Source organism: Bos javanicus, chromosome 14 (assembly GCF_032452875.1).
Source record: "Bos javanicus breed banteng chromosome 14, ARS-OSU_banteng_1.0, whole genome shotgun sequence".
NCBI lineage: Eukaryota > Metazoa > Chordata > Mammalia > Artiodactyla > Bovidae > Bos > Bos javanicus.
Window position 1 is genome coordinate 65,025,011 of NC_083881.1, and position 14,552 is coordinate 65,039,562.

General features: G+C 36.2%; 1 protein-coding gene across 25 annotated transcripts in view; it reads right to left on the minus strand.

Annotated features, from left to right (window-relative positions):
* VPS13B (vacuolar protein sorting 13 homolog B) overlaps positions 1 to 14,552 on the minus strand; it is an 804,527-nt gene that overhangs the window by 444,866 nt on the left and 345,109 nt on the right. Inside the window, exon 22 of one of the 25 annotated variants that reach the window (XM_061438341.1) lies at positions 9,957 to 9,991. The exons of the other annotated variants lie outside the window; for them this stretch is intronic. Coding sequence (XP_061294325.1) covers positions 9,972 to 9,991 — 20 coding nt within the window. The 3' untranslated portion in view covers positions 9,957 to 9,971. Of the gene's footprint in view, positions 1 to 9,956; positions 9,992 to 14,552 lie in introns of those variants that run through there. 25 annotated transcript variants of the gene reach the window in all.

Consider the following 14,552-nt stretch of genomic DNA (forward strand, 5'->3'; position numbering starts at 1 on the left):
ATGGAGAGAGCAGCCTGAAGGGCTATAGTCCATGGGGTCACAAAGATTTGGACATGACTGAGCAACTGACACTTTCATTTTCACTTTCAAAAGAACTGATCACATGAAAACCAGGTAATGTTACAAGAATTTTCTTTGTCTAAAATGAAGAACTTAGAGAAATTCAATAATTTTTATAATGAAAATTTCAGAAATCAAAGAATAACTTATAACAATATATGTGGACATATATATATGTTACATTTTAGATGGAGAAGCTCTATACAGTCAACAAAAACAAGACAGGAGCTGATTGTGGCTCAGATCATGAACTCCTGATTACCAAATTCAAACTTAAATTGAAGAAAGTAGGGAAAACCACTAGACCATTCAGGTATGACCTAAATCAAATCCCTTATGATTATACAGTGGAAGTGAGAAATAGATTGAAGGGCCTAGATCTGATAGAGTGCCTGATGAACTATGGAATGAGGTTCGTGACATTGTACAGGAGACAGGGATCAAGACCATCCTCATGGAAAAGAAATTCAAAAAAGCAAAATGGCTGTCTGGGGAGGCCTTACAAATAGCTATGAAAAGAAGAGAAGTGAAAAGCAAAGGAGAAGAGGAAAGATATAAGGATCTGAATGCAGAGTTCCAAAGAATAGCAAGAAGAGATAAGAAAGCCTTCCTCAGCGATCAATGCAAAGAAATAAAGGAAAACAACAGAATGGGAAAGACTAGAGATCTCTTCAAGAAAATCAGAGATACCAAGGGGACATTTCATGGAAAGATGGGCTCGATAAAGGACAGAAATGGTATGACCTAACAGAAGCAGAAGATATTAAGAAGAGATGGCAAGAATACACAGAAGAACTGTACAAAAAAGATCTTCACAACCCAGATAAACACGATGGTGTGATCACTCACCTAGAGCCAGACATCCTGGAATGTGAAGTGGGCCTTAGAAAGCATCACTACGAACAAAGCTAGTGGAGGTGATAGAATTCCAGTTGAGCTATTCCAAATCCTGAAAGACGATGCTGTGAAAGTGCTGCACTCAATATGCCAGCAAATTTGGAAACGCAGCAGTGGTCACAGGACTGGAAAAGGTCCGTTTTCATTCCAATCCCAAAGAAAGGCAATGCCAAAGAATGCTCAAACTACCACACAATTGCACTCATCTCACACACTAGTAAAGTAATGCTCAAAATTCTCCAAGCTAGCTTCAGCAATATGTGAACCATGAACTTCCAGATGTTCAAGCTGGTTTTAGAAAAGGCAGAGGAACCAGAGATCAAATTGCCAACATCCGCTGGATCATGGAAAAAGAGCATTCCAGAAAAACATCTATTTCTGCTTTATTGACTATGCCAAAGCCTTTGACTGTGTGGATCACAATAAACTGTGGAAAATTCTGAAAGAGATGGGAATACCAGACCACCTGACCTGCCTCTTGAGAAATCTGTATGCAGGTCAGGAAGCAACAGTTAGAACTGGACGTGGAACAACAGACTGGTTCCAAATAGGAAAAGGAGTATGTCAAGGCTGTATATTGTCACCCTGCTTATTTAACTTATATGCAGAGTACATCATGAGAAACGCTGGATTGGAAGAAGCACAAGCTGGAATCAAGATTGCCGGGAGAAATATCAATAACCTCAGATATGCAGATGACACCACCTTTATGGCAGAAAGTGAAGAGGAACTCAAAAGCCTCTTGATGAAATTGAAAGTGGAGAGTGAAAAAGTTGGCTTAAAGCTCAACATTCAGAAAACGAAGATCATGGCATCCGGTCCCATCACTTCATGGGAAATAGATGGGGAAACAGTGGAAACAGTGTCACAATTTATTTTTTGGGGCTCCAAAATCATTGCAGATGGTGACTGCAGCCATGAGATTAAAAGACGCTTACTCCTTGGAAGGAAAGTTATGACAAACCTAGATAGCATATTCAAAAGCAGAGACATTACTTTGCCAACAAAGGTTCATCCAATCAAGGCTATGGTTTTTCCTGTGGTCATGTATGGATGTGAGAGTTGGACTATGAAGAAGGCTGAGTGCCGAAGAATTGATGCTTTTGAACTGCGGTGTTGGAGAAGACTCTTGAGAGTCCCTTGGACTGCAAGGAGATCCAACCAGTCCATTCTGAAGGAGATCAGCCCTGGGATTTCTTTGGAGGGAATGATGCTGAAGCTGAAACTCCAGTACTTTGGCCACCTCATGCGAAGAGTTGACTCACTGGAAAAGACTCTGATGCTGGGAGGGATTGTGGGCAGGAGTAGAAGGGGACGACAGAGGATGAGATGGCTGGATGGCATCACTGACTCGATGGATGTTGAGTCTGAATGAAATCCGGGAGTTAGTGATGGACAGAGAGGCCTGGCATGCTGCGATTCACCGGGTCGCAAAGAGTCGGACACGACTGAGCTACTGAACTGAACTGAACTGATACATGTAATTGATAGGGTGCTATTTTAAATACTATAAAATAAATGACTCAGATCTTGGTTTTCAAGACTTTTACTAAGCTGAATTTGGTAATCATTGAACAGTCTCCAAACTAAGTGCTACCACATCATCACTATGAGAATGACAAGTTCTATTATCTACTCATACTTTCCCTTTCCGCTCTATTTGGTTCACATATTTGCATTTATAGTAGATTCAAAGTATCTTAAGGGCATGGAACATAAACCTTTTATTCTCATGCTAATAATACCACAGTATACACATTCAGTTCAGTTCAGTCGCTCAGTCGTGTCCGACTCTTTGCAACCCCATGAATCGCATCACGCCAGGCCTCCCTGTCCATCACCAGCTCCCGAAGTTCACTCTGACTCACGTCCATCGAGTCAGTGATGCCATCCAGCCATCTCATCCTCTGTTGTCCCCTTCTCCTCCTGCCCCCAATCCCAAGAAACATTCAAAAATGTTTGTTAAAAAAAAAAAAAGAAGAGATCCATGGAGAGAGATCCATGGAGGTGGAGCATTCTAGGCAGATGGGAACAACACTGCAAAGCACCAAGATGGGAGTGTACTTAGGAATTTTCAAGAAACCATACAAAAGCAAGGATGGTTAGAACAAAGTAAAAATGACAGAAGCAAGAGACAAGGTCAGAGGTACCAATAGGGACCAAATCACACAGGGCTTACACAGGCTGTGGTAAGGAGGTTGGGTTTTATTTTGAGACAGGATATGACTCTAAACAGTCTTGAAATTAATGGACATATTTTGAGAGAAGTCTCTGGTTACTATGTAGAAAACGGTCTACATAAATATTAAAACAAGAAGACAGGTTGTGAGAGGTGGTAGTAGCAACAGAGCTAACAAGAATGGAGAATTTCTGTATTGTTTTCAAAGATACAGCCAACAAATTTACTGATGGATTATAACTACAATAAGAGAGAAAAGTAAAGCAAGGATAACTCCAAGGTTTTATATTTGATCAACTGGAAGAATGGCACTAGAGGGGAGAGGAAAAGGAAATATAGTTTTATACCTATCAGGCTAGGATTTCCATTACAAGTTCAAATGAAGATATCAAAGTGTCATATGGATAAATAACAAAAAATGGAAAAAATATGAACAAATAATTCATACAAAACATAATTTGGCCAAAAAACTTACTAAGATATGATCAACTTTCCTAATAATAAAATAAAAATTAAGGCAACAATCAGATATTCTTTTCAACTGTCATGTCGGCAAACATTTTAAACAGTTAATTTGTATTTTTAAAAACATCTGACATCATTAAAGCCCTTTGTTAGAATGTTTCATATACTGGGACTATAAGGATAGCCTGCAGAGTGAAATTACAAGACAGGATATTTAAACATGCAAGTTTTTCTACAAACTAATTCCATTTCTAAAAACCTATGCTACAGAAATACTAAAACATATGACATGTGAGATTCAATCAATAATTTGAAAAATGTTTAGTATCAGCAGTATTATTTGAAATAGTGAAAAAAAGGGAGAGAAGGAAGGAGGAGAAAGGAGAGGAAGAAAATGCTAAGCAATTAATATCAAAAAAGATATGGTTAAATTAACTTTGAAATACTTGTGATAGGATTGTATTTCAAACATTTAAAAAGAGGAACAGTTCAACATATGACAGAAATCATATTTTTGATACACTGTGATGTGAAAATATATGTATTTCTGTAGAAGAATCCACATGTTTTTAAAACAGTATGTGAGGTTGAGCCTGTGTTTATCTCATTAACACATAGTTATAGAGAGATAAAATACAAACCCTTCACAGAGGTTACCTTTGAAGACAGTAAAATGGAATTGTATGAGGGGTAAGAGGAGAGGAGGTTTTTAACTTTTTACTGTATATTTCAGAATTAATATTTTACAACAGCAAGTCACGTCTGACTCTTTGCGACCCAGACTGTAGCCTGCCAGGCTCCTCTGTTAATGAGATTCTCCAGGCAAGAATACTGGAGTGGGTTGCCATGCCCTCCTCCAGGGGATCTTCCCAACCCAGGGTCAGAACCGAGGTCTCTTGAATTGCGGGTGGATTCTTTACCATCTAAGCCATAAGGGAAGCCCAAGAATGCTAGAGTGGGTAACCTAACCCTTCCCCAGGGATCTTCCCAACCCAGGAATTAAACTGGGGTCCTCCCCCATGGCAAGTGGATTCTTCAGCACCTGAGTTACCAGGGAAGCCCCATTTTAAAATAAAACACACCTTAATTTACTTTCCACTCACCTGGACCTTATAGTTATTCTTATATCTTAGCAGGTATGAGAAGAATATGGCAACATAAACTTATTGTAGAACTCTGCCGATTTAAATAACTAAATTAAATGTAGACCAACCATATGCATGCACACAGATGCTACAGAAGCTTTACTCATAACTATCAAAACCTGGAAGCAACCAAGATGTCCTTTAGAAGGTGAGCTGCCAGATAAACTGTGGTACACTTAGAAAATGGATTATTATTCATTAATAGAAATGAGCAAAAAAAAACACATGGAGTAAATTTAAATACATATTTCTAAGTGAAAGAGGCCCATCTGAAAAGGCTACGTACTGAATGCTTCCAACTATGTGACAATCTGGAAAAAGCATAACTATGGAGATAATAAAAAGATTAGCAGAGAAGTTAAGGAGAGAAGAGCAATAGGCAGAGCAAAGAGAATTTTTGGGGCATTGAAACTACTCTGCATATCACTTTATTGGAGTATGTATGTTGTTATATACATTTGTTCAAACAGAAGAATATATTACACCATGAGTGACCCCTATTGAGAAATAAGGACTTTGGATGATAATGATGGATCAGTATAAATCCATCAAGTATAACAACATACCACTTTGGTGGGGTTTTTGATAATGAGGAAGACTACACACGTGTGGGGCAGTAGATACGTGAGAAATCTCTGAACCTTCCCCTCAATTTAAATGCAAGCCTAAAACTGCTCTAAGAAAATAAATTCTAAAAATATAAATAATTTTTTAAAATGCAGGCCAAATTTTAAAACTCCTTGAAACCATGGATACCAAAGGTTTCCACAAAAGCTGCTTACGGTCAAATTTTAAAAATCTACTGATAGAGAATATTAGTGTTGTATAAATAATGTTATTACAATTTTAAAATAAAACCATCTAATAAATGTTAATATTATCAAGCAGACTGGACACCATTACCTGACTGTTAAGTGATAGATATTTCAAGTCACTACACACCAAAAGCTGTATTTGCTGATATTATGATTTAAGAAATTATACGAGGTGTTGAAATCTCTATGTGGCTTAAAAGTGTTTCCAAAAAGCTATGAAAAATATAATCAGTTTAAAAAATCTCTTTAAGTAGACTGACCTGGCTATTAGAAGTATAAAAGCACCTATTTTAGATACACTAATTTTCAATCCATCATATTCATATTATCAAAAGACAACAGAATAGGAAGACAAGCTTGTATTTTCAAAAGATAATTTTTTTTGTAATTATGTACATTTTACAGGTAGCACAGTTATACTCTATAAAACTGCCAATTTTGAACCATACTTTAACCAAAATGTCTGTAACATCTACTACATGCTGGGGACTAATCTAATGTCAGAAGTTAATGATAAGTACATCTAAAGTCAAGAATACTACTCATATTAAATGCTGCATTGTGTAATAAGAAGTTCATTAAATTACTTTAAATATAGAGAATAGTAATTAAAAATTAACTGATATAAGACAAGGTACAGAAGATATAGAAAAAACTTGAAGATTACCAGATCTGAAACAAAGTGACTTTCCTTTTTTAATCACAATAAACATATTGTTTTAGTTCTACCTTAAACATCATTTCCTGAGAAACAGTCACTGAATTCTCCAAATTAGATTTGGCCCTTTCTTTATAATCTCATAGAATTCTGACATAATTCTGTATTTTTAATTCTTCATGGTATAATGCAAAAGTCTGAATATTTGTTTCTCCAAAGGAAGCAGAAGAGCACAGTAATACTGTACAACAATTATATGCAGTGGTTAATAGTTGGACTTCAAAGATACATTCTGCCTGCCCCTCCCCCTTACTCTTTCAATGAGAAATGATCTTTATGTATGTATTTATTAATCTAACACCACCTAGATAAAATTGGCTGAAAAAGCATAAGGCTTGAAACTCCAAGCCGCAGAAGTAAATGTCTATATTTTTTTGCCTCTGTATATCACTCAATGATTTACATCAGAACATCCTTTTACCTTCTCATGGCTGAACTAGAACCTGGTAACAATTACTTAAAGTCAGTATGTCAAAAACCTCCGTTCTTATTTTGAGGATTTAAATAATGGTGTCAATGGCTAAACGGTAACTCTGAGCATCCTATAGTATATCTAGAACAATGGCACAAAATAATGACATTTGATACCAAATGGTTTATGTTCCTGAAGTTCAAGATTCTCATCATAACAAGGTTACTTAGTGATACCAAGGAATCAAAAAACATTTGTTCAATGACGGTAGAATTCAGCTCTCAGAGTAAAGTGTTCCTCAGAATTAAGTCGTTTCTGTTTCAAACTTCTAACATCTATTGCATAAGAGTCTTAGAGAGGTCCTGTAACAAAAGTTGGCCAACTTTGGTTTTTGGTCGATAAGGAAGGAGGACTTCTAATGGGAAATTAAGAAAAAAAAATTCCTATAGCAATTTTTCCTTTAAACATAAGACTTCTAACCACCAATTTATATAATTATGTACTTTATTCAGTAAAATGCAATTCAGTTTTCATAGTGCTAAAACCAAGACAATATTCATTTCATTGCAAGGACAATCCATGTTTCCTATATTCATTTCATGTAGCACCATGAAATAATAAGAATGTCTTGCTCAGTAAGCATTAGTTGAAATCAATCATTAATATTTTAAAAACAGAAAAAAATCATATGTGTATCTTCTTTAAATAAATCTTTCCCTAGTAGTGTAGTGACATTGTTTTTAAAAAGTACCTTTGTGTAAGGTACATATTTATGATTTATAGTTTCATTTAAGTTTTAAATATTCACCAAGAAAAAAAACTGTGTCAATCTTTAGTTTCCCCTTTATGTTATTGGGAAATCAAGTTGTTCAGTCATGTATTTACTCTTAATTTTACTGGCCCAAGTCCTTAAAATGGCTCATAAATTCCTACAGGATCATGATCCCCACTGTCCTTTTCACTTCCCCTTCAATCCCTCTTCCCAGGACTTTCTGCTTCAGATTGTCCTCCTTGCTATTTCTTGAAGGCAAGACTACTGGAAAAACATACTGGATTGAAGAACACAGCAGAAGAGGAATCATACCACTTGACTCTCAATCCCCCAATTTCTTAATCTGAAGGAGATCTCATAAGGATTTAGGGAATCACAACACAACAAAAATAAAAGCAGATTTGTGTATCTTCTTATATTGCTATTCTTCCATTCCACTGGTATGGCTTAGAAAACACTTGAAAATGCGATAGAGGAAACTGCTATCCCCTTCCAAGACTTATGAGCTATGGAAAGTTGCTTAGTTCAATTCAATAAGCATTACTGAGTGCCTAGTTTTGCAAGGACCTTCAGAAACAAAGATAAAGATAAATAAAAGATGGAGATTATGTCTTTGAGGAGTTTACAGTGGAAAGACAGAAATGAATGAATAACAAATTTACTAAATGGATAGGTAGGCACAGACCTATTTTAGAAAATTTTATCATTATGTGGAGAAGGAAATGGCAACCCACTCCAGTATTCTTACTTGGAGAGTTCCATGGACAGGAGCCTGGCAGGCTACAGTCCATGGGGTCACAGAGTCAGACACAACTTAGTGACTGAGCCTGCACCACAAACGCATAGCTACAGCGAAGAATTGTTAACTCACTCATAATCCTAATAATGACTTTGATGTCACTGGAAAGAAATACACTTTTTGCAAAAGGTAAGAAAAATAAAAGCTGTTACCTCTCCCAAATATTTGAAAAATATCCCTGGGGAATGTGGAAACAAATTTGAAAAGTTACAGGATGTCAATTTAAATCAATAAAAGATGGAAGATAAATAAGGCTAAGGAATGTGATTATTAAGTCCCTAAATAAAAATAACTAAAGAAATAGAATTTATTCATTCATGAAGCCATTATTTACTCAGTTTGCTCAATGCCAGAAATAGCTGTTAGATTCTGGGAATACAAATGTGAGTAAGTCAAACACAGTATGATAAGCATTATGAGGACAGAAAAGAGGTACTAAGGTAGAGAAGCTTGGAAGAATGGCACAGACCTATTTTAGAAAGACTGAAAGGGAAAAGTTTCTTTATTGAGAAGACAACATTTAAATACAAACTTAATAGTTATGAAAACAGCAATAGAAGCAATAGAAACAGAACATGCAAAAGATCCCAGGCAAGAAAAAGCACGCAGTTTTTGAAGAAGTGAAAGATGATCGATGTAACGCAAAATGACAAAAGATGAAATTAAAGAAGCCTAGAGAGAGAGGATCAGGTCAGACTTTATCAGCCTCGGTAAGGAGTGTGGATTCTACCTTAAGTGCAACAGGAAGTCACAAAAGCATTTCAAGTAGGGAATAAAATGATCCAATTTAGATTTTTAATAAGATGACTCGTGCTGTCATCTAGACAACAGATGATAAAATAATCTGGAAATGACACTAGGGAGACTAATCAGGATACCCTTACATTATCCTATATAAGAATTATGCAATTCTGACTAGGGAAGCAGCATACAAACAGACTGAAACAAAAACACTAAGAATAATTTGGAGGCAGAACAGATAGAGCAAGGAGATACTAAAGATGAGTCCTGGGTTTCAGCCTTGAGCAACATGGTCAATGGTGGTAAGGGGAGGTACAGAGTTGGACAGATTTGATACAAGTTTGGCTTTAAGGACCTGTAAGATACCCAAACAGAGCTGTCCAGGGAACTGAACCTGAGACACCATAAAAAAAAAAGAAGAAAATAGAAGAAAAGAAGCAATAAAGCAAGTTAGTTAAAACAAATGTAAAATAGAAAGATCATCAGTATGAAATAAATGTTATTATATAGACATAAATGGAAATATTGGGTTTTAAGTCAGCTGTAGAATGATTGTCATCAAATAAACAAGAAAAAATAAAACTACATTGCAGTGTCAAAACCTAATGAATAAAATAAGCTTCACTTTGCTTGAAGTCTATACCTTTCCTCTTAAAATGCAAACATAAAAGATGTGATCGTATGTTTTATCTGAATTGCATTTTACCATACACATATACAGAACTTTCACATATCTTACTTAAGACTTAAAACTGTGAGATAGTTGGGTACACTTATTACCATATTATAAATGAATAAATTGCGGCTATCTGAGGTTAGCTTAACATGGGAGGGGAACTGGGTTAAAACCGTTTATTTTTGCCACTAATCTACTGGTTTTCCTACTATACCTTCATAATTCTTGATCTATATTGCACACTGATCATGGTTTTTGGCAACTCTATTTGGCAATGGCGTTTCCTGGTGGCTCAGCTGGTAAAGAATCTGCCTGCAATGAAGAAGACAATTCCTGGGTTGGGAAGATATGCTAGAGAAGGGATAGGCTACCCACTCCAGTATTCATGGGCTTCCCTGGGGGCTCAGCTGGCAAAGAATCCACCTGCAATGTGAAAGACCTGGGTTCGATCCCTGGGTTGGGAAGACTCCCTGGAGAAGGGAAAGGCTACCCACTCCAGTATTCTGGCCTGGAGAATTCCATGGACTGTACAGTCCATGGGGTTGCAAAGAGTTTGACATGACCGAATGACATTCACTCACTCACTGTTTGGCAATATAAAATTAAATAACCTAGAGAAAAAGTGACCTTTACATAGTAATGTTATTTTAAAATTTCTGTAGTTTGGATAATATATAAACCTTTAAGCAACTTGCCATAAGAATGGCAATGATGCCTGAGACTTTTCTTTAAAATACAAACTACATTTGATACTATCACTCCTGAAAGCCCCTTGGGAAATAATGGCTTTTGGATTCTGCAAGGCAGCGTGACATGGCATGCAAAATTGCATCTCATGCCGAGCCAACCAGGAAAATATATGTCATCACTATGTGACATTCAGAATTTCATCTGGAAACTATAATCTTGTTCTGACTGCAAAAGAAGGGAAAAAAGACTGCATATAGAACAATTTGGTTGAATTTTTGCTGAATTCTTGCCAGTTTGTATAAAATATTAGAATAACTCATTTCCAAAGAAGACCATACATTTAAAAACCTTTCCATGTACTTAATATCACCATATATCCTCAAAGAACTTCAAAATTAGCTGACAAATTTTAAATTGTGTAATAATTCGAATTAATGAATCTGCTTAAAAACTGTTTATAATGATAGTTTCAAAATTAATAAATTCTGCAAGGTAGAACTTTATTTTCAAAACTATATATAACAGAACATCTCCTAATTCCTTTTCCCCATGTGAATAAACTATAGGTTGAGAAACAAAACAAATGAACACCTGCTATAAAGTTTGCAATCTTATGCATCCCATGTCTTTCTCTTCTAAATTATTTTTCACCCTTCCCTCCATTCATGGATGCACTACCATCAAAATTCACTTACATTATTCCTATCAAAACAGAAACGCATAAATGTGATTTAGTCTAAATGTTATGCAATCAACATTTTGCGTTTTAAAACTACTGTGATTAAGCATAAAATGAAAAATTAGTAGATGTGAATTGAGATAGATGATTGTCTTTCAAAAATTATCCCCAGGAGCCATGTTTCTGCTATTCCTACATTTTCTGGTATCCATATCTCACACCCTTGAACACAGAGGTTGGACATTTGACCCAAGCTGGGCTGCCACTGGCCAAGTCATAATGACTAACGTCCTTGACCACAGTGATTGTCTAAGATGTGTGCACATGAGCCAAGAAAGCCCAAAGAAAACTGCTTCTGATATTTTTTCAACAGGTTCTGGACCATATCACTGTCTCCTTGATCAGAATTAAGTATTTGACTCCAGAGGTACCACAGCCATGCTAGGTCAAATACACACACACACACATAGTAAGAGAGAGATAAATCAACATGAAAAGACAAGAATCCTCACAGTGTGGAATTGAATTCTAAGCCATTCCAAAGACAAGATTTGTATTGTATTTGTCTTTCTTACCATTTTGGTTATCAGAATCAATCGATTTCCCCCCTCCCCTTTTCTTATAACTTAAAATTACTTGAATACAGTTTTTCTCTCTTGCTATCAGAGAGTCCTTCCTAATTTAGAAATGTAAATTCCTTCTCCAGTAAGGGAATGTCCTATCAGTTAGGAGAAAATGAGGCAATGTTAGTAGTTGTACCTGAACAGACCTTGTAGTAACATTACATAGCCTACATAGGCTGCAAAGTGCTACAACATGATTTAAACATACCATTGGGCTTACTTCCTCAAGAACTATTCACCTTCATGCCCAGCCTAGCTTATCTGGCTCTCACTTCTTCCATTTCCACATTTACTGGTCATTACACCAATGACTTTCTGCCTAAGCTGCATGTTTGTGGAGATGTTATTGATTTTTTTTTATTCCTTTAATCACTTCTCCATCCCAGAATTCTTGAACTATATTACCCAATAATTTGTTTAGTTTAATTTGGCTCCTTGGGACCCTCCCACCTGGACCACATATGATGGACTCTCTCTGTTTTGTGTTTTGGATCCCAATACAGCAGTGTCCCCAAATGTGACGCATAAAACTACAAGACCATCTACTGAGCTACAGGGGATGTATATGAGAATACTCACTCATACTTACTTTTATTCAAAAGTAAGGACATGCACTTAATATTTAGTAAAGTGGAAAAACACTGTGTATCTTTCCCATGACAGAAGAAAGCACGTTAACACTACATTGAATACACTGAAGGAAGAGAAGACATTCAGTAACGGGAAGGAACTGGTACTCTTCTGTTTCGGTTAACTGATGCATATTACAATTTACATACACACATTTAATCAAATTGACAAATTTTAGTATCTACACTTAGTGAAATTAAATTATCTACTTTATCTACTATAAATTATTCCTCACAATTTGGGTACTTTTAAAAGATTCCTGTAAAACACAAAGGGCCAAACATATGAGTTAAAGATACCACTAACAAAAAAATAACAAATAAAGATGCCACTAACTTATTTAAAAGAATAAGGCAACATCTTTCCACTAATTTAGAAGAATATCTTATTTATACAAGCAAGACAGAAATGTACTAGACCTTTTTAAAATGGATGAGAATGAAAAATAAGTATCCTGAGTACATCATTAAAGACATTTCCAGTCTCAGGTCAACGAATCTCAGTGAGGGAGCTTTTCAGTTATGTCAGCCACTAAAATTAACTACTGAAATAAACTGAATTAAGAATTAAATCTTTAAGTTGTTATAATAATGAAATATTAAACTATTTTTTCAATGAAGCATAATATTACTCTGACAACAATATTATTGATGTATTACTAAAATTCTATCAAAATAATAAGATTCAAATGTTAAAATTACAATTATCTTACATGTTCTATGTTAATATAGTGTTAAACATATTTAATGCATGAATCAATAAATGATACACTATGAATGCTTCCCTGAGATTTTTACTGATAGGAAAGTACTAAGAAAAAAGTTTGAAGGCTAATACTCTAAAGATAAACTATTTTCAAAGAGTTCGTGTTCTCTGTACTTGTTTTAACTCATTCTCTTACTACTGAAATCAAAATGTGAGCCTGTATCAGTTGTGTTCAAGGAAACTAAAAATAATAGTTTTGTTAGTTTTCTCTACTTTATTCTGTTTTGTCCCACACTTGGGTTAGGACATTTAAAAGGCAAAGGAGTAAGGTAGTGAGGACAATAATTAGTGAGTTAGTGAGTAAACTAACTCGAATATGATGGAGAATGTAAAAGTACTTTCTCAATATTTAAATGATTTGCCATCTATCTTCTCTGGAAAGTGGCACTGAAATATATACAATGCCGTGTATAGAACAGATATCTAGTGGGAAGTTCCTGTATAACACAGGGAGCTAAACCAGGTCCTCTGCAACAACCTAGAGGGGTGAGACAGGTGTGGAGGGCAGAACGGAAGGTCAAGGGTGGGGGGACCTATGTATATTTATGGCTGATTCACATTGTTGTATAGCAGAAACTAATACAACATTGTAAAGGATAATTCCTTTACAATGGAATTGTAAATGGAATGTACAATGGAATGAATTGTACAATGGAATTATCCTCCAATTAAAAAGAAATTTTTAAAAAGCTATCTCCTCTGACAAAATTCACTGAAGTCTACATTCTACTTTCAAAGTAAAAATAAGAGTGAAACTTGGACATATTAAAAGACACTATACATCAATTTCCTCTTACTGTCTCAGAAAACTTAAAAACAACAACAAAAAAGGAGGTAAGGAAACAAGTATTTTTTTACATTAAATATGAAATGATGACTGGTCTAATCCTTGAGAACTGAGGTTTCAAGAAGAAAAGGCATTACGAGCATGCTATACAAACCGTAGTACTGCTGCTGCTGCTAAGTCGCTTCAGTCGTGTCCGATTCTGTGCGACCCCATAGATGGCAGCCCACCAGGCTCGGCCATCCCTGGGATTCTCCAGGCAGGAACACTGGAATGGGTTGCAATTTCCTTCTCCAATGCATGAAAGTGAAAAGTGAAAGTGAAGTCGCTCAGTCGTGTCTGACTCTTTGCGACCCCATGGACTGCAGCCTACCAGGCTCCATCATCCACTGGAGTACTGGAGTGGGGTGCCACTGCATTCTCCAAAACCGTAGTACACTTACATATAAAAATTAATAAACCTAGATGTTTAACAAACTTAACACATTCTTGAAATGAATCAGCAAACATTAGAAGCATTCTTCTGGACACATCAGATCAGTCCCTCAGTCGTGTCTGACTCTCTGGGACCCCATGAATCACAGCACGCCAGGCCTCCCTGTCCATCACCAACTCCCGGAGTTCACCCAGAATCACGTCCCTCGAGTCAGTGATGCCATCCAGCCATCTCATCCTCTGTCGTCCCCTTCTCCTCCTGCCCCC